The sequence below is a fragment of the Lipophrys pholis genome (assembly GCF_963383615.2).
Source record: "Lipophrys pholis genome assembly, chromosome: 7".
In the NCBI taxonomy this organism is placed as follows: Eukaryota; Metazoa; Chordata; class Actinopteri; order Blenniiformes; family Blenniidae; genus Lipophrys; species Lipophrys pholis.
In genome coordinates, this window is record NC_137638.1 from 24,283,977 (window position 1) to 24,304,741 (window position 20,765).

Sequence of the window (20,765 nt, forward strand, 5' to 3'; positions counted from 1 at the left end):
CTTTTTCAGGTTTGTTGCGGCGCCTTTCAGCAATACCTGTAGCTCATTTGCATTAGTCCCACAGCAGGCGGGGGGGGGGCATTCAGGACTCATTCATTCCTTGAAAGTGACACAGGGTTTGTGCAGCAACCACAGTGTGGCTGGCTCCGTCGTCCCAAACAGATACCATCATCTGTAGAGCGGGCAGCCGAGCATAAATTATTTATTAATGTATTTCAGACAAGAGATCCACAGGGTGCTCTGTTGTGTTTACGTGTACTTGATATCTGTGACATTTGCGTAGACAGACAACACTCTTCCCCTTCTCCTTACCTGTGTCTTGTCGGAACTGGTGCATGGACTGCAGGTCAATGATGTAAGGAGCGAGCTGGGCATCCACCTGCCCGAGTACGACACTCCCCCGGGCGTCCCCCTTCAGGACGTTCTCGATGTGGTGGCAAACCGCCGCACTGTAGGGCCGCCAGCGCCCGTGTTCGTTTAGCCACTCCCAGACCACCACCCTGGCCAGGTTCTGAGGCGGGTACCCCAAACCGTTCATGGGCACCAGCAACCCTGATCCCGGACGAGCCATCCCCCCCCCCCCCTCGCTGTGGTGTCTGCGCTTCCCCTGCTGGCTGTGTCCCGTTGCTAGAACACCACTGCAACCCTGTCAGTCAACTGACACACCGGAACATTTTCAGCAGCTCCGAACAGAGAGAGAGAGGAAAATAAAATGCTCAGATCAGCGATTAGGACAGTACTCCTCAGTTATCTCATGCTGCTCTCAAGCAATCAGCTCCGCCGGAGTCATCGTCTACAGGTACTTTCTGACGGCTGGACGCTTTGATCAGCTGAAGAGCAGCTTCGGTCCTCTGGTGTCTTGTCCTGTTTGAAGTGGCAGATGTTGATGGTGATGTGAGATTTGCAGCGTTGCAGAGACTCAGTCCTCCACAGCTACCCACAGCAGATCTGCAGCAGGTCGACAGGAGACTCTCTTCTCTAAACAAAAGAGGAGGAGGAGAAAAGACAACACCGGTAAACAAATGCTGTGATTTATCCCTGGAGTTATTCCTCAACAGTCAGCCACTGTTTTAGAGAAGATGACACAAACCTAATGTGCTCCGTGCTACAAGCACCATTAATGGCCTGTATCTCTTGGCAATACTGTTCACTCAGATTGTAGTGAGGACAAACTGCCTGCGAGTCCGTGTGCCATTAAAGCAGCAAAAACCTTTTGTCATTAGATGTGTTGAGAGAGGGACCACTCAGATATTTGGAGCAAACAACACACAAGCCACACTGTCTCTGTTGCTTCTGTATACCCTCCACAGTATTCAGTGCTAAAAGCTCATACTGGATTGCTTTTTCATGCACAACATGCTTGAATCGATTGTACAAACCTGTAGGCTGCTGCCGAGGTGCCACACGTTTATCAGGTGTGGGCTGCATGATCACAAGAAGATCTGATCGCAGGAGAGAGAGAGAGAGAGAAGGGAAATAGAGAGGGGCAAATCTCCAAACGCACCTGCCGTTTCACATCTGTGTATTTGCGGTATCCTCACTACAAAAAGAAAAAAGAAAAAACTGCAAGCTTTCCCCAAAAGCCTAAATAATCCAGCACAGAAGGGATGAAATACTAAAAAAAAGAAATAAAATAAAGAATAGAGGGAGAAAAAAAAGCCGACCTCAGACGTCGTTTTCTTCCCGTGGATCTGCCACAGACTACAGCAGCTTGTTGGTGCGCTGTGTTAAGTAAACGCATGCCCCAGTTGTGCGGTTTTCAGCGCGTGAGACGCTGCGCTGTGCACGCGCATCTCCCCCTGTCACGCACTCCCACGGTAAACACGCAATCCCCGCAGCCCGCAAACAGACGTCCAGGGACACCTGTATGTATGAGCGATCAAACCAGAAAAAGTGTCAGTTCACGAAATATATTAATAACAAAAAAATAAAAAATAATACAACATCCGGTGTCCGCTTTCAGAATAAAACTCCAGGATGGCTCAAGCAATAGAGAGAGTATTTACACAGGAAACAAATAATCTAAAACATTTAGATGGTTGGATTATTAGATTACAGTAATCTGCAGATTACTGTATATTCTCACATTAAAATATTATTGAAATGTTTTCAATGTATTTTCAACACTGTCCTGATCTAAAAACTGTAAAAACAGTGTCAGACCACACAACTAATCCTAGAAATGTATGGAAGCATGAGTAAATTGAATTGAAAACAAAAACAATTTCCAAATATCTTGCAGGATTACTAGACTCCTGAGATCCGTCAGCACTGACTTATTAGTGACTTATCATGAAAGAACAGCTTAAACATGAACACTTCAGACTGGAATACTATAGAGCAGTGGCATCAACTAATTTTGGTTCAGGCCCATACAGACCAATATAATCTAAAGTGGGTCAGACCGGTAAAACGTTTCACTTTGTAGTGGCGACAGGTCGACATTTTGATGCTGTTTTGATCGTGAGCTTTTGCAAAATGTTTCGCAATTGTTACCACAAATGGTGCACAGAAAGTTGTCATTTACTGGGTCAGATTAGAGCCTCTTGCAGGCCAGTTTTGGCCGACAGGCCTTATATATAACATGTATAATGTGTATAAACATGTTATACACGGGCAAGGGCAGGATACACCATGGACAGGTCACCAGTCTACCACAGGAAAAACATAGAGACAGACAACCACACACACATTCACACCAAGGGGCAGTCTAGGGTCACCATTTGACCTCACGAGCATGTTTTTGGACTGTGGGAGGAAACCCATACTCACAGGGAAAACATGCAAACTACACACAGAAAGACATAGTCCCTATATGAACCCATGACCTTCTTGCTGTGAGGCAAGAGCACTAACCACTGTTCCAAATGCTTATTGATATTAGTATCTAAAGATACCAAAGGATAGTGTTGTATATATATTCATGCTTACAAACTTAATCCGACAGGTGAGGACATTGTTATTATATTAGGTTTAAAGATACATGTTAGCTTTAAACAGTTGTTTACTTTTATACAAGATGAATTCACAACAAAAGGAGAAAAAAACATAATTTGGTGTAAAGTTGCCCTTTGTATTCATATTATTCTTTTAAAGTAAGAAAAAAGATAAAACATTTTATATCCAAGTTTGAAATGGTTTAAATTAAGATTTCTAAATGTGTTGTTGTCCAGGACTAGAGGAAGTGTTACATATTCTACTGTTCAAGGTTAATCGTGGAGACCTGTGTGGTCTTCATTATAAACCTTGAACGTCTGAACAAGCAGCATGGAACAACAGTGTCCTCTGCTGTCTAAACAATGTCACTGCATGATCAGTAAACCTATACTATAGGATTATATGATAAAATAAAATAAATGATAAAACATGCTCACAGGTCCAAATGAAATCCAGTTTACAGGACAAACCAAAAACTGTTCCTTAGTATATTACTCCTATACCTCCAGGACCTGAACCTGCCCAAAGGCAGCAAGGTGAACAGCTGCTGTCTAGAATGTGAGGGATCCTTGAAGATTTGTGCCTCCCTGCTCAACCAGCGGGAGCTGGCAGTGACCTCCAAATGATGCAGAGGCCAACCGATGATATTTCCAGTAGTTCTAGTGACTTTCTGCAGAGCCGCCCTGTCTGCAGCTCAACACACGATGAGGCAGTCAGTCAGCACACTTTCAAAGGTGGCGTGATTGAAGGACACCAGCAGTTTGTCCTTCAGGTGGCTCTTTCTCAGCACCAACAGAAAGTGGAGTCTCTGCAGTTATGTCTTAAATGTAGAAATGTATTTATTTATCTTTTACTTGTTGGGGCATGGCAATCATATTTCTGTGTCATTGAAGCTTAAAACTGATATTCCATCGATCTATCTTTCTATAACATTGGATTGTGGGATATGCACAACAATATGTATTTATTTATACAACATTGATTATGTTTTGTCAGAATAGTGCTTTGTTTGTTAATATTTGTTGCTTCCTCCATGGACATCACTTACACAAGTCACACACAGAGTATCAATGTGTGTCAAAAAAAAAAGTTTAATAGTGAGTAAAATACATTATACAAATCAAGCAAATTTATACTTTACTATATTAAAATATGCAAACAGATTCTGAGTGCCGCTTCTTTTATCCTGTTGAAACTGAACGATTTTATGAACAATTTTATTTTACAAATATACAAAAAGATATACACAATCACAGTCTTTGATATTTAAACAGTGGCTTTAGATGTTGCATATGTCATTAACTCATCCACGAGAGATAAAACAGCCGTCTCGTCTGATACGGAACACGACAATATAAATCATAAAAAAAAAAAAAGGGAACCAATGGGACACGTTTATTGGTACAGGTCCATCGGAGTCAAACAACAGCGGTTGGAAGCAATCCATCAGCTCAAGAGGCAATGTAGGAGTACAATGGGAACCTCAAAGAATGACATATATGAAGAGGGCCATGATGGCAGCGCTGATCAGCCCAGAGATAGGAACTGTCACGAACCACGCGATGAAGATGTTCCTGAATAAACGCCAGTCGACTGATTTCCTGGAGCGCAGCCATCCCACCGCCACCACAGATCCCACCTGGGTTCAAACAGCATGAGAGTCAAACAAACAAAATATGGCTCAAAGAGACCACACACTTCTGACTGAGAGCTCTCCGTTACCTTGCAGTGGGTTGTGCTGACGGGTAAACCAATATTAGACGCCACGACAACAGTGATGGCGGAAGAGAGCTCGATGCTGAATCCACTAAAGTGGGAGAAAGATGTTGGTACTTCTTCACAATGAAGTAGATTATTGATTTTGCTCCATTAAAAAGTGCAGCATACCTGGAAGGTGTGATGGGAGTCAGATCTTTGCCCATAGTCTGGATGACCCTCCGGCCCCACACCCACAGCCCGGCGCAGATGCCGGCTCCACCGTACAGGAGCAACCACATGGGCGTTGGTGCATTGGACACCACGGAGCCACTCTCATACAGAAGCCAAAGGGCCACCAGTGGGCCAATAGCATTGCTGGTAATAACAAAAAGCACACTTAAACAAACTGGGTAAAGACCGAAGTAAGTGCCAATGAATTTCTTCAGTACAACCTTTGCATACCTGACATCGTTGCCCCCGTGAGCAAAGGAGCCGAAGCAAGCCGTCAGAATCTGCAGGAACTGGAAAAGCAGGGAAACGGCCGGTTGATCGACCTCCAGCTCATCCTCCTCCGGGCCGAGGTCCCCTGACGCCTCTGGATTCACATTCCCGTCTGGGATGGAACTTTCATTTGTCACCGTTGAGTTGTAGCTGCTGCAGCTGTCCACTCTCGATCTCCTCTGCTGCCCACCGTCCACGGCATCTTTGTATTTCGGATCTCCTTGAATTCCATAAATGGCCATGGTGTAGGAGGTGTAGCTGTTGTTTCTCCGGATGGGCCGCTCCTCCGTGTCACTGTCGCCGATGCAGTCGCCAACCTTGGCCTTGTGGAGTTTGTGCAGCAGGTCTTTGTAAAGACCAGAATCCTTGTGGATCGTGTGGGAGCGTCCACTGTGAGGGTCGGTGATCATCATCGGGCCAACTGTGCCATTCAGACCTGTTGGAACACATTGTGTTTCCCTTGCTAATGATACGACTTCAAAAATGTAATCACGGAAGTTAAATATTTTACCACTGACTGAGTCAGAAATGTCTCACCATTAACGATGTCCAGATCTTTGGTGTCCATGTCATTGTTGTCTAAATCAGCCTCCTCTGAGCCTCCGAGTTTGAACGCCACCTTCTGATTATCTGCCGGACGGCTCTGCTCTTGAAGGTCATGTGGCACGGAGGCCGGCTCCGCTTGCACACTTTTGTTGGAGCTCTTCTCCATTAGCGGAGTTTCACACGGGGCAGCAGCTATTTCCTCTGAAATGATTAGTTAGTTTAGTTTATTTGTTTACCTTCCAGGGACCAAGTACAAAAAAGCCTTATTCTAAAAGAAAAGACACTTACAATTACAAATATAGCCTACAGTAGTATTAGTAACATTAACAACAACCATTAAAATTCATCACCTGCTTTCCTAAAATTCATAGAGAATACAAAAACAAATTGTGCAATACATTATAGAAACAACGCAACGAGCAGGAACACAATACTACTAAACACATTACAAATATAAATAAAACTTTTTTCTACTATGTATAAAATACAAAACTGTATTTAAGTGATATTTATATGAATAAAAGGGGTTAAGATGCTTTTAAAAAAATTATTTAATGTCAAATTGTGCAACTATTAGCTCTTCCAATCCCTCCATCTTCGATCTACTCACTCTCGATTTTCTTCTTGAGACGCGGACAGACGACGAACCAGACGACCAAAGCCGTGACGACGGCGAAGCCCAGAGAAATGCATACGGTTCCCCACCATGGCACTCTGTCGAAACCCAGCACTGTGCACACAAATCGAAGACACAAGAGGAAACGTCCGCTTCAGAGGAAAAGGGGAAGCAAACTGTGTGTGATTTTATTAATACACAACTTCGCTGCTCCTTTAAACCAGTGAAGTATAACAGTTAGTATAGATATAAAACAATCCTGTGCTTAGTTTATTTAAAACAAGGTCAAATATTCAGAGCACGTGCAATTCAAGAAGGAAAAGTCATGATTATTTCTTAGCGGGTGGAAGGAAGCGCTCTTGTCTTGTTTTGTAAGCTGCGGTCAGGCGATCTTTTTGAGAATTTACTCCCAAAGTCTCAACGGGCTGTTCTAACTATTCAGTATGTCCTCAGAGACAAGAGTATCAGTGAGCGTACACATTTCCCCAATCAGATAGCGAGCGAGAGCAGCCTTGCACCGCCGCGATAAAACACAACGCTCTGTCGCACTTCATTTCTCTTTTATCTTCAGTGCTTCCTTCGATAGCTGTTTTGGTTACGTTTCATGTCGGTTCACAAGGCGATCATTAAAAAAAATAAACCTCTAAATAGGACAACTTACCTGTTTTACTTGATGACAGGAACAGCTTAACAATAAATAAAAGGCTCCATTGTAAAAGCTGCTGCTGTGTGGGTGTACTCCAGCTTACACATGCATGTGAAGCCACAAAACTGTTTTTATGCAACTTTGCAGTACCAGTGTGAAAAGTGCACTCGACTCTACTATGCCGTATTTCTTTTTTTTTTTTTTTTTTTTTTTTACAAAGCTGGAGTTATGGTGTGTAAAATTCCATGACCGGCCTGCAGCCTTCAGTGAAGGGCCCAGGCCAGTTGACTTCTTGATAAGTTCAATCCTGTAAACAAAACAAAAAGGAATGGAAGTGTTCCATTTAATAGCCGTACTTGCTTGGGATTCCTACCATCTACTTCTCACTCATGTTTGCTCCTTTCGGCTCGATTTACACTAGTTTTCATCCTCATATTGACGTGCCGAGAATCGGCCTCAACACCTTCATCAATCCGTCCCCTCACTTGACACCTACTTTTGCCCTAAGGCAGACTGTCAACCCTCCCCTCTCATCTTGGCTTTCAACAGCTGCTGCCATCGTACAGTTCAGGGTAGCAACAGTCAAGAGTGAGAGGCGGGTGTGTTGCGTGGACGTGACACTCACAAGGCGCTCCGGTAAACATGATGGAGAAGAGGTTGATGCCCATCGTGATGGCGTAGAAGATAGGGAGGGCTCTCAGGCCGTTGGGCACCGGGTTGGCCTGTCGAAAAACAGACGTGTCTGGGTCACCTGGACGTTTCTTTAGAAGAAAAACCTTTCAGTTCTTAGATAGTAAAGCTCAGAAGGCAATACGGGTAGCGATGTAGAGAGGTCATGATCACGAACTTAAAATGAAGAAAGGAAAGAATTGCTTTCTTAATTTTAAAACGTTGACAATTTTCTTTTCAAACTGCTCCTTCATATCGGTGATGTTTATTGGCTGCTCTCTGTACTAACGGAAACACAGTTCAGCCAAAGCAGAAGAGTTTTTCTGTCTTAACACGCTCGTTTCTGGTCGTTATGAAGACTTCAATTGTTTTTAATGTGGTCTTCTGAATGAAAATCGCCATCAATGACAGCCTGGAGCCACAGAGCAGCCTCTTCATGATTTTCTGATCTATTAAATAGGACATAAAGCAAGAAATCCGATTGTTTCGTTTGAGGTTGGTTAAACAGGAAAACTCTAATATTTTATAGGCTGCAGTTAAATCACAAATTATTGAAGAATAAACATGAATTCCCTCCACCCCTGCAGCTGCCTATGTCTGGTTAGTAATTCCTTGTTTTATCTGAGTAATCCTACAAACCCGAGAGCTGCAAATATGAAGCATTTCACAAAAATGTCAAGATTCGATTTAGTTCTAAAATGAATGAGCAGCTGAAATGTTTCATTAATCATCTTACAAGCTTTCAGATTTATCATGTGACGTTGTGAGAGAGAGCAGGCCCTCCAGCCGGGAGCTCCTGGACAACTTCTGCTTTAGAACAACAGTTCAAGTAATAATTATGATCACTTTAAAACGGTCTAAACCATTATTTGACCTTTCGGGTTAATCTGAAGCAGCTCTCCACTGTAACATAGCAGAAACTCTTATTTGAACAGTCACAAGACCATGTTAGTTTGAAATACTAAATAATATAAACTTGATTCAGGTTTTTTTCTTTAAACTTGGAAAAAAAAGTGACTTTTCGTTTAAGATGGTTTGTTTACTTTCATTTCCAAAGTAGGATTATTAGTTATAAAAAGACGTTTCAGATGTTTTATACTGTGACAGGAGAGCGAAAACCTTCTTCCACTCGCAGGTGACTCGATGCTGCATGCTGAAACGATAAGCCTCACCTTGTTCAGAATGTATCGGCGGACGAAATAGAAGAGGACTGCTGACATGATTCCCGACAGCATCGGTGACAGGAACCAGGATGACACTTGGAGAAGAAGGGGCCACGTAAAAAGGGAACATTAATCTTAGGTAAAATAACATATCCTTGCTGTAGGCGGTAAACAAAAACAACATGGACTCACCAATGCGTAGCAGTTCCATCCATTTGACCCCTTGGTGACCTCTGGCTACCATGGAGTAGCCAATTGTGGCTCCGACAATGCAGTGGGTTCCAGAAATGGGGAGCTTCAGGAATGACGCAGCCAGCTGCCACACAGCAGAGCCTGTGAGTTAAAAAAAAAAAAAGCTGTTTTCACTGCAGCAGTCAGACTTTTAACGAGCGCATTCCTGGGGGAACACCCACCAAACATGGCGCTTATGGATCCCGCCATCAGGACGTGCTCCGAGCCGTTGTACATGCGCACGTCGATGATGCCCTTTCGGATGGTCTCGCTGACTTTGGCCCCCAGCAGCACCGAGCCCACCGTCTCGAAGATGGTGGCCAGGATGCAGGCCTGCCGGAGGGTGACCACCCCGGAGCCCACCGCCGTGCCGAAAGAGTTTGCCACATCGTTGGCGCCCACAGAGAAAGCCAGGATGAAAGCGATGACGAAGCCGAGCACCAGGAGCCACATGTAGCCGGACATGTCGGCCTGGTAGGCCACCGCCATGGTGGTGGCAGCCGCCAGCGACGCCAGCGTGGTTGTATCCATTACTACTGGTTTGTTCAGAAAGAGTCAGTGAAACCAAGCCAATGTGATTTTTATCACTGACGCCCTGAGGTAATTTGTGTTTATTCCAAATAAAAACACCAAATATATATCTTTTGAAAACTTTAACTTTATCTAAAGTGGCAAATGGGGAAATAAAATAAATGTATTGATATTTTATTAGGATTATTGATTTATTGCTAGCTATATATGTAGAGTTTGTGCGTGGGCTTCATTGTAAAAAGACAGGATATAGAGAAGGGAGAGACATCCATTGTGACTGCGAGCCTCGGACGGTACACACTGTGGAAACACACCAGTACACAGGTTAGTGATTAATACTCCTCATTTACTGGATCATAAATAAAGGCTTAGGGTTACATTTTAACAGGCCTGACATGACCAGGCGGCATCAGACTGGATGATTTACTGAGCTCCAGCAGAGGGAAGTGGTAATATCACTAAGTTCAACCTGTGAGACAAACTCAGGTTTAACACGTGAAATGAGTTAAAGATCACTAGAGCAAAAGAAGCTGTAAGTGAACTTTTAATATGTCGAACAAGACAAACCAACATTTAAGGGGTTTATGTTGTCTCTTTTCAGTTTAATGATGACGTTAAAAACTTCCACCGGAAACCCGAGCGGGAGCTTTGCTTGAAATGATTTAACTTTTTAAAGGGTTTTAAAACACTGGAAGTGTTTTAATCGGATTTGTGATCTGAAATAAAAACCCATTCATCCACAGTAAACGTCCAGCATCCAACAGGTGCGGGAGTAATGCTAAATGTTAAATGTTAAATGACTGTCTTACCAAGTGAAAAGCCAAAGCAAACCAATGCAGTTAAACTTGGGGGAGGGATGACAAAAACACTGTTAATAATAAGTGACTTGTTCAATATTCAGCAAACCCGCCATCAGTATGGAAAACAGTGGTATGTTAATCCCCTTAGTTACTGTTGCATAATTCAACGACGCTTCAGTGAAAAGTAGCGGCGGGAGGTGGAGGAATCCAGGAGCAGAGGAATAAAATAAAAGTGTGACTTACATGCGGGGCCACAGTTTTCCTCGGTGTGTGGAAGGTGTTGGGGGGGGGGGGGGGGGGGGGCGTCCTGCAGGTGAGGAGCTGGAGGTTCTCTGGCCGGTGGATGACGAGGAGCGGCGGCGGCGGCCTGCTGCGTTCAGACGCTCGCGCTCCACGACGCTTTTTTTATACAAGCAGCTGCGCGAGAACACGCCTTCGCAGTCATGAGACACAGGCTGCACACACAGCAAAGCTAATGTTTATCTTGTTTGTTGTTGTCGGGGAAGAAAGAAAAAAAGAGAAAAAAACAAAACAATTATAGTTTCTGTCGATTATGTCGCCCCCCTCGTCTTATCCCCAAATTGTGTTTTCCCAACAAGCGTGAAGAGACAGAAATGTCCCATGTTTTGACTAAATATATCCTTCCACCAGTTCCTGGAGATAATTGGCAAACATATTTCAGGAGACGGTGTGTTTTGAAGTAATCACGACTTTGACACGGGTATATAATCGATCAAACGCACCTAAATATTCCTGGAAACAGTCGAACAGTGTCAAAATGACTGATCGGCCTGTTTATTATAGAAACTAAATTCACATTACCTTCACTCTGCTGCCACCTGCTGGACATCTGAAGGATCCACCCACCCATTTGTGTCCCAGGCCAAATATTCACTTTGGGCCAAAGCAGTGAACGTACACCAAAGGCATGTTATACACATACTCACATTCACACAAAGATAATCTGAAATACGTGTTTATTTGGACTGAATACTCCCACATCCACATGCATCCAAATAGAAAAACCCTGATATCAAACTGGAGATATCTTAACTTCTAGGCAAGATGCAGTTATTACCCATAAAGTCAGTTTTCATTCATCCATCATTTCTTTTTTTCTAAATCTTACTGTGTGCAGAGCCTCAACACTACACTGTTGTGCTTCATTGTATGATATTCCATCTCATAATCCATTCTCACATCAAATGTGTGCATGGGCTTTGAACTGGATTCTGAATATCCACTTAATACTGCAACATGGCATGGCATGGTCATTATTTCCAGTCTACAACAGGGGGACTGCATGGAAAACCTTATCAGAATGTGTGGAAGAAACTATTTCCCACTTGCATCACATTCAGTAAATCCAATAACAGTGATTCATAAGCATTGAGGAAAAAAATTACTGCCATTAAGGTCACCCTTCTACCATTTCTGCTGGGATCAGCACTCTCGTGACCTTAGGAACTAGATGGAAGGACTCTCTATGTATCTGCTCACATTTCTTCTCAATTAGCCTTGAATACAGACTAATGTGTTTAGTATTCATATTACAATTGATTGAGTATGCACAGTTTTTAATTGCTTTTGGTTTTCTTACCATCCATCCTCAAATAAAATAAAATATATTAGTTGAATTTAAAAGTCTAATTCTCTTCTTGATCACACCCAGTGCTTTTCCCCTTTTAATACAATTCAATTCTCTTTTTTTTCTACAAACTTCTCCCTGTGCTTAAACATCTCCACCACCAGATGAAAACGTTTTGCCACCCCATGACATGATTAAAGAAACATTCTGGCTGCAGTTAGCGTGGCTTGTTGTGTGAAGAAAAATGTGAAGCAACACTCACAGACGGTTACTGATCAACCCGTTACTCCCCTGGAACACTCTGGGTCACTTTGTAGAGGAACTCCAGGAGGCCATTAGGCTGTCTTCAGCGTCAGCAGGAACGGCTCTTTTCCGAAATGCTACAGTGCTTCCAAATCTGCTGATGAGTTCCTCTTCATTACTTATTTATTGACAGCTTATTGGAGGATGTAGTTTGAAGTGGTGACATGTGCAGACAAGTGCATGCCGTGCGGAAACATTTTGACCTCGCTGAAGCATGTGACGTTCCAAATGCCCTCAAAATAAAGAACTATGAAGACGGTGGAAACGGTTTTCACTCCAACGTGCAAATATTATATCAGAGATGATTATTATCAACATCATAATAATGACTTACTCTATCCATGTAGGTACCGACACAGTACAACACAAATACTGTGGCTTTGTGTCGCAGGAGAAAATGATCTGCTGAATTCCACGCACACCCATACAGTCATTATGTATGTTATTACGTATCGCAGATAACACTCTGGCAATTGCAATCAGCTGAGAATATCCCAAATAAATGCTCATTATCCACTCCAATGGATAATGAACTCAGATGATGCAGCTTTTTTATCTGACAGCCTCTTTGGCAGCTTTACATAAGCTATAAATTATACCCTTTGTGTTAATTATAGGCTGATTATTGTAGCGTTTATCTTAATTATCCTATTTGCAGTACAAGAGTCACTTGTTGTATTCACACCAGAGGGAATAAGCAAACTTTTGTCTTTAATAACAAAAGGTAATCTGTTGTCTTTTCTCAAATTTAAACTCAATTATTCTTCACCAGACCAAAGTCTAAAGTTCAGTCCCAGGGCAAATCACAGCCAAATCAAATTTTTTATGGTGCCTCTGTAATAAAATGTTAGATAGTTTTTGTTTTGTTTTGTTTTGCACCCACAAAATGATTAAATGCAACATGAAAATGGTTATTTATAACCCACGTTGGCAGCATGATTGTGTAGTATAGATGCAAATTATGTAACGTGTGGACCAATCACAGCCTAAGTTGCCTGCTGTTCTGTGTTATGAAAATAGAATAACACATTTCCCCCCAAGAATTATACAGTTTTGTCGCCCATCCGCAGCTTGTTATGAGAGATTAAAGTGCTAACATCACATACTAGGTGACAATTTTGCATCGACTCTTAATCTGATGAGGGGCTATTGGCCCTGGAGCAGTTTTACATGATCAAATTCCGGTTCTTATTGACAAAAGTTTGGACACCGCTGCTACAACCTGGAACAATTTAATCCCAATCCCTAAAAATGATGCCATCTGTGAGTAATATCTGCACTGGTTTTATAGTCTATTGGAAGATAATAGTTGCTTATACATAAAATGCATCAGTGTAAACACTGACTCCACAAAAGGTTGGGCATAAGAAATAAGCTGTGTAAAAGACAATTTTCATCTAACCTTGACATGCCGCAGCAGGCTCAGTGAGACTGCCACTTTGTGATTGTGAACACCCAGTTCTCTAAAAACTACATAATCATTGTCAAACAATAAGCCCAGATAACTGTGTTTTAATCAGTCGATTTAAAAAAAGCTTGAGAAAAACTTTGAAAAGGAATCATCCACAGGGCCACAGACGCTACACCGTTATTTCACCCAATCATGTTCTCAAGAGATTTGCGCCTGAATTTCAATTATTTACAAAATCATTCTCCATTTGTTGACAGTCATCTCACTTTTGACAGACCAGAGACATTTCCAGTGCTTTCCCAGAAGGCTTGGCCCATCTCTCGCGCTTTAAAGCACACTTAATTACCATTGCCACCAGTTAAATGTTGTTTTCTGTCAGGTTTAAGGTATGCAGGATTGTAATTATCAGTCATTGTTGCCTGGCCACAACAATGTGCACTTGTTTTGCAGCGGCATGAGAAATTCCCCTCTTCAGATTCTCATGGCAGGCTGAGCCATACAAGCCGAACTATGAACTACTTTTATCATAATCGTGCTGAACAACAGCACTTAAAAGATATACTTGTTTCATTTACCATTTTTTTCCAACAGATGAAATGGAGACATTTGAAATCCTTCTCGAACTAAAAACTAAATGGCGAGATGGTCTCTAATATAGATTCACACCTCAAGGAGGTGCCACGCAATAATTCTTTGAGGACGGCCACACGGCCACATGGCCACACACACACACACACACACACACACACACACACACACACACACACACACACACACACACACACACACACACACACACACACACACACACACACACACACACACACACACACACACACACACACAAGCTGCACATTTTGGACATGCAACCAGTGTCCTGGTTAATTCTGGGAAAGAACTGTGAAATCACCTCGAGGTGGAAAGATGAGCGAAGTGTGTTCTTCTCAATTTGTAAAGATATCTTCATTTGTGCAGTGCTCGCTTTCACCAACAAGTTTGCACACAGAGTTGTGTTTTTGCTGTTTGTGCAACACGAGACCGTTTGCCATTGACACAGTGAACTGCTGAAGGTTTACCTGGAGGCCTCCAGGTGGCATCAAAGCCCCTGTTCAGGTTACACTGGCTGATGCGTGTTCTCAATGTCGAAATACCAGTTTGTGACTTAATCAGGAAAAAGTCATGATCAGGAGTCAGGTCTTTTTTTTTATTTTTTTTTATGTCTCCACTATTTATTAACAAGTAAACTGAAGTGTCCAGTGTTGAGGGACTCCACCCGCCACAACATTAGTTTATCGTTACAAGTAATTGTTTAATTCAGCACATTCAGTTCCACCCCCACCGTTGATGTACAGTTTCCCTTTTCCCAAGATGTTCAACTCGTCCGAGACATTCATGGACAATCTTCGCCCCCAGAAATTTGTCCAACACTGTAATTTAAAACACAGGAGGCTTTGGACTTGTGGTTTTTTTTTTTTTTTTTGTTAAATGTTGTCTGTCGTATTTAAAATTAAACAAGATAGAACATGCAAATAAGTAACTGAAGAGCAATGCTGGTTCTCATGCTCAGGCCTATGTTAGCCCAACCCTTGTTTCCCCTCTTCCCTCCCTCCTTTCCCTTGCCAAACAGGATCTGTAGGATCTTACAGAGTCATTTTCTCAGGAGACAGGAATGTCAGAACACAAGACCGAATGCCTGCTGGAACACGCTCCCTACATTATAGCAAACTCACAGGGAAAACAATAAAAAAAAAAAAGTCCAGAATGAGTTGCTCACGCATGCATTTAATTTCCACTTAAGGTGAAGCAATAACTATCAGTGGCAGATGTCGTTTAAAAGCCGGACACGTTGCAGACGTACGGTGTGACTCACAACACAAATTGTCTGGTACAACACCCTCCTCGATTTTTACAAGGTGACTGTGGGTTCACAACCTTCCCGCTCGAAAACGTTTCCTTTACTTATTGTAAAATCCTCAACTTTCTTTGGCCATTCGTCGTCCATGTTTTTGGAAGTTTTGTTTCTAGCACTATTAGAAACAAACACACACACACACACCGAGGGATTTTTTTTACATTTTATTTCAAAAAGTCTGTTTTGTGTACATTTTATAAGCATAATATAATACAGCAGACAGGCTAGTCATTTAGACTATAAGGATCCCACATGAATCTGAATATAAATACAGTATAAGACATTAAAGTGTGAATTTTCAGGCTGCATTATCAGTACGACACAAAATCAAAGAAATGTTTAAGGATTATTTGGTTGTATTTTTTTTTTTTTTAATTTCTTTTTTTAAATCATCCCACATTACCATCTACAGTATCTCAGACGCTATCAACAAGCAGAGAGTAGAAATGTAACAAAAACCTGGACGTCCTGCTTCATGCTACACTTGTCTGCGTTTGGACGCCGTGGGTCCAGAGTGACGTTCTGTATCTGTGAGCCCGCTCTCTCAACGCGAGCGCTGGCGTTCCCATTGCATGGACGAGCAGAGCGGTTTGAACTGAAATGTTACAAGTCCTCAAAAAGTCCACCTCCCGGCGGAGCTCACGGATGCTCTAATTGACAGACCAGTGGCTGGAGGCCGGCGACGAGCTGCTGGTGGACTCTCTGTGGCTGTAGGTGGGCGACTGGGTGAGGCTTGGACTGCTGGGAGGTGTGGAGGAACAGGAGGAAGACTTGGATTTAATCTGCAGCCACTTGTCCCCCAGAGCCTTGGCGAAGTGGTCGTCGACAGAGACGCTGATGGAGAGCTGCTGGGAGCGAGCTTTCTGGTAGTTCACGCCGAGGCTCCTCTGGAAGTGCTCCTCCAGGACGTGGTCGTAGTTGGATTTGGAAATCACTGGAATCGGGACAATGAATAACAAACGTGAGGAACACACCTTTAGTGAGTCAGTCAAAGTGTGTGGTTGGATAAACTGTGATGTGCTGACTGGGGAGTGACCGTCTGGTGAGGGAACTCATCTAAAACAGTGTGAGACTGACCCGATGAGTGCAGCTCCGGCTTGCTGGAAGGATTTCTTAGCGAGGAGACGCAGGTGATCACAGAAGGCCGTACCTGGAATAGAAGATAAAAAAATTAATTAGTTTGAGAGATCAATTTATCAGTGACTGATTTTTCCTTATCTTAACACTTGTATGACCCCATTTAATAAAAACTGAGAGCGTATTTTACCCACCTGCAACAATAACAGCATACAAAGTTCAAAATTGAGAACAAAGATGGTTTGAGAACCGATTAAACAGGTTGGGTTTGCACATGAAAAGTCAGATCACTCCCAGTGTGGCGGTATAAACAAGCCAAAGAAAAAGCAGTCTGTTTGGTCTTGTTGATGGCATTCTTCCCTCCATTGCTCACATTTTCTCCCTGAATCCGGCTGGATAGCATAGCTGAGGCAAGCTTAGGCCTGCATGGACTCTTAGAAGTGGAACGGCTGTGCTTTTGGATCCACTGGGAGACGTACCCCTGCAGTGGGTAGCCTGGAGCTACACTCAGACTACAAAAGGACAAGCAGGCCACGTTTTCCTAAATTGTTTGAATATCATGAGACCAGCGGATTGAAAACACAAGCAGCACTGAAAGTACCTGGAGTTGACTGGCCATGGTGCCTTTTGATGTCTCCTCCATAATTTCCGGGTCTTTTTTTGGCTTCTTGATGAGGGCGAGGGGCTCGTCCATGACTGGCGTGTAGTACACATGGGTGGGCAGAAGGCTGGTGGGGCTGGGTGTTGGACTCTGGGCGGATGCGGGACTTTGTCGGCTGCCGAACACCACCGGTGCTGGTACTGCTCTCTGGGCCATTTTACTGTGGCTTCTGCTTATGGCTCGCTCTCGCCTGGAATTACAAAACAGTTGTTAACCACAAAAATGAGACATGTCTTTCACAGTGTTTGCATCTGTCCGCTGAAATGTTCAATATCGCATTTATAGATTGATCCACCGACCTTTCCTCCAGAGTTAAACCTCTGTCGTGGCTGCGCTTGCGTTTGATGGGATACCCTGTTGGAGCTCGGGCCCGGTCATTTGCCATATGTCTGTACCTGTCTTCGCTTCTGAGGTGAGGCTGACCTGTGAAAGCAAAATTAAATGCAGGATTAGAATAAGCACAAGGGCTTATGATGAAGAAAGTTAATGATTCATTTACTACAACAATGAATTCTGAAAAGACAAGTGACTGTCACTGGTGATTTCGGCCAATTAAATTTTGGCGTGTCACATTATGCGATGAGTAACTACTTGTTTTGATCCGTGACATCGACCTGCACGACGGCTACCTGTGGGAAAATGCTGCTTGTCACCGTTAATCGTAAACTCCGTTAAGCTGCAGAACTCGATCTACCTGATCAGTGAGCGTTACAACACTGCACAGCTGATTCAGTGCTAACGGTAAATGTTGTTTTTCTGCCTGATGTTGGCATGCAGCCCTGTCACACGCTCAGAAAGGCGCACCGAACACTTGATGGGAGAAAAGAGCGCCAAACATCAAACGGCACCGGGGACCCTAAATTGGGCTGCACCTGTCTGTGGCGAAGGACGTGAAAAGACCATCTGCAGTAACACAAGTCGAGACACATCAACTAGGAGCTGATGGCCTCACGGGTGTTCAATCAGAAAAGTGTCACAAACGGTTGTTGTTGTTTGTTTGTTTTTTTTTTAATCAGATTGGTCACCTAGACTGGTTTAATCAAAGCTTTATGGACAATGTATATTCCTTCTATAAGCTCATGTGTCACGCATACAGGCAAAACACAGGAAGTGAAAATATACTGGCAGCAAAATCACACTGTGGTCTTAACGCCTGAGCTGAAAATCTACAGCGCCAACTTCCAATGAGTGCTTTATATAAAATACTAGTAGATACTACCACACTCTTTTAAAAAGGTACTCTAAAGATCTGTTTACATTAAAAACTTTTTTTTTTTTAGTATATTAAGTGACTGCTCACTTAAGTTCACATCTCCTGTGTAACCACTGCAACACCTGTGTGTGTGACTCCTACACACAGCACCATTGTGCAGGGGGGGCAGGTATAACCACACCTATGCTGATTTTCTAATGCCTCAGGCATGGATATTTCTTCCTCGTTAATGGAGGGAATAAGTTGTCTGACCTTCTGCTTTTTTATTTTATTCAAATTTCATTCATATCAGTGTGTTTAAAGAAGCCCGGAAAGCTTAATAGCACTACTGCATGAAAAGGGAGTTCTTCGTGTTTCTGTTTAGAAAGACTGGAAGTGGGTCACTTACTCTGTTTTAAACATTCTTGTTTTGTACATTGCCTTTTTGACTTGTCTCACCTTAGCGTTTTTCTATTTGATGCTGTATTTACATGAATGTCATGACCGGAAAGGAGGTAAACACCAGTGTTGTAAACACAAACATTAATAAAGGTTGTGACATGACATGTCGCCAAAACATGTAAATAAATGTATTAACTGACACTTTATCGTATCTAACCATATCTACCAATTCATAGACTTTATTGTACCGATCGAGGTAAAACAAATGCTTACTGTCATTAAGCATTACAAGATAAGGAAGAGAAGAAGAAAAAAAGGAAAGCCTTGATCAAGCTCACCTTCTAAGATGTAGACCTTGAATCCACTGCTCATCCGAGTAATGTACTGGAAATTAGCCACAGCCATGATTTGTTGTCTTTGTCTGAGTGGAGGCAAATACAGAGAAACACCTTGACTGCTGGAGTTTACAGGACGCAGTGAGGCTCACTGATAGATTCTATTGGAGAGGTAATGAGATGCTGGGTCTTAGCTCACTCAGGTAAAGTATCAGGTGAGTGCAGATAGGTACAGTGGCATCCATGTGACCCCTTCCTGGCATCCAGATTGGCTGCAGTGTGGACCAATAGGAAGCTCTCACTGGCTCTGCCTTGTTATTGTATTGCAGTATGGACTCACAGGTAGACCTGCCTCAAAGACAGAAAGTGAAGTTATTAAATGTCACAGCACAAGACCTACAAAGATTGCAGAAGCGTTCCCCATGTGCCATGCTTTGCTTTGTAACGATTAAGCATGAAACCCCCATCTTTATTCTTTCTGAATATTATTCCCATATCTTCCAGAAATCTGTGGGTTAAATGTGTCTTTTGTTTTCTCCCATGGAGTCAGCACCTGTCCAACTCCCCCCCCCCCCCCCCCCCTCCTTCCTAATCTGCAATCTCACCAAACTGCATTTTTCTGAGCGCTTAGCCCACCAAGGCTCCAGTCATTCCACTGGCCAGCCCATACACGCATGCAGCTGTACTCTGAGCCTGCCTCACCAGTAATCCAAAGGCTTTTGTTGATGGCCAGACAAAGACTCCTAAGTCCTGGAAATGCTGCTGCCATGAGAACAATCTCATCTGAGAATAGTGTGCAGTTTGGCCTCAGAGGGTACTTTCTCAGATACTCTGGTTCGTTAAGAGAGATGCTTGCACCCCGATGTATGGCGGCTCAGTCAACATGCTATTTTGTGCTCTCTTTGTTTGGTTGCCAGAATATTGTTTGAAGTGGGTATTCTCAAGTAATGGGGTTTACTATGAGATCAAATCTTTAACAGTATCAAGAAAAGTCTACAGAGTCTACAAAGTTTGGTTGACATATATTCTTACTGTGAATACATGGGTAAAAGTACTCTGTCAGCTGAAAATTAAGCTCAACAGCGCCCTCCTAAGTCATGCGCGACAATAGCAGGCCTTCAAGCAAGCAAGCAAGCATTGTTAGAATGCAATTTACATGTTCAGGAACAAGTGATTATACTGTATATATATATATATATATATATATGTATACATATATACACACACACACACACACACACACACACACACACACACACACACACACACACACACACACACACACACACACACACACACACACACACACACACACACACACACACACACACACACACACACACACGCATATATGCTGATTAAAAACATTTGCTCCACAAGTTGCAGAAAAATATTGTCAGTTAACAGTGAAGATAAAGCATTTTCTTGTAGTATTTTTATTCTACTCTACTCTAAGCATAGCAATTTTAAATACACATATATTGTGATAGTTGATCTAATCCAGTTGGGACTGTAATGCTCAGGATATCATGACCTAATACTAATC

At 42.9% G+C, this 20,765-nt stretch overlaps 3 protein-coding genes across 4 annotated transcripts in view; all 3 read right to left on the reverse strand.

The window, feature by feature from the left end:
• The window catches only part of dtx1 (deltex 1, E3 ubiquitin ligase), a gene marked incomplete at its 5' end in the record, with an annotated part of 52,958 nt that extends 51,225 nt beyond the window's left edge, over positions 1-1,733 (reverse strand). Inside the window, 2 exons of one of the 2 annotated variants that reach the window (XM_080466680.1) lie at positions 313-978; positions 1,380-1,733. In XM_080466680.1, the coding sequence (XP_080322806.1) occupies positions 313-571 (259 nt within the window). Of the gene's footprint in view, positions 1-312; positions 979-1,379 lie in introns of those variants that run through there. The other variant, XM_080466679.1, reaches the window with a different exon arrangement.
• A 2,028-nt stretch (positions 1,734-3,761) lies between these two features.
• Positions 3,762-10,821, reverse strand: slc20a1a (solute carrier family 20 member 1a). Its single transcript, XM_080467103.1, has 11 exons — positions 10,582-10,821; positions 9,190-9,838; positions 8,969-9,109; positions 8,786-8,871; positions 7,570-7,666; positions 6,293-6,412; positions 5,674-5,883; positions 5,098-5,572; positions 4,825-5,010; positions 4,660-4,744; positions 3,762-4,576 (listed from the first exon to the last, which is right to left on the reverse strand). Exons 2-11 carry the CDS (start codon positions 9,536-9,538, stop codon positions 4,421-4,423), a joined length of 1,905 nt encoding a protein of 634 aa, XP_080323229.1. The 5' UTR covers positions 9,539-9,838; positions 10,582-10,821; the 3' UTR covers positions 3,762-4,420.
• Positions 10,822-15,874: 5,053 nt separating this feature from the next.
• vgll4l (vestigial like 4 like) lies at positions 15,875-19,420 on the reverse strand. The gene is made up of 5 exons (XM_080466834.1): positions 19,223-19,420; positions 17,590-17,713; positions 17,231-17,480; positions 16,630-16,702; positions 15,875-16,486 (listed from the first exon to the last, which is right to left on the reverse strand). Exons 1-5 carry the CDS (start codon positions 19,287-19,289, stop codon positions 16,203-16,205), a joined length of 798 nt encoding a protein of 265 aa, XP_080322960.1. The 5' UTR covers positions 19,290-19,420; the 3' UTR covers positions 15,875-16,202.
• Between the last annotated feature and the right edge of the window lie 1,345 nt (positions 19,421-20,765).

Coding starts and splice junctions, on each gene's coding strand:
- slc20a1a (XM_080467103.1), bottom strand. CDS start 9,538: ATGGATACAACCACGCTGGCGTCGCTGGCGGCTGCCACCACCATGGCG. Junction 5,573..5,673: donor AGATCTGGACATCGTTAATG/GTGAGACATTTC, acceptor GTGTTCCAACAG/GTCTGAATGGCACAGTTGGC. Junction 4,577..4,659: donor TCAGCACAACCCACTGCAAG/GTAACGGAGAGC, acceptor GTTTGAACCCAG/GTGGGATCTGTGGTGGCGGT.
- vgll4l (XM_080466834.1), bottom strand. CDS start 19,289: ATGGCTGTGGCTAATTTCCAGTACATTACTCGGATGAGCAGTGGATTC. Junction 17,714..19,222: donor CAAGGTCTACATCTTAGAAG/GTGAGCTTGATC, acceptor TTGCTTTCACAG/GTCAGCCTCACCTCAGAAGC. Junction 16,703..17,230: donor CCATGGCCAGTCAACTCCAG/GTACTTTCAGTG, acceptor CTTCTATTCCAG/GTACGGCCTTCTGTGATCAC.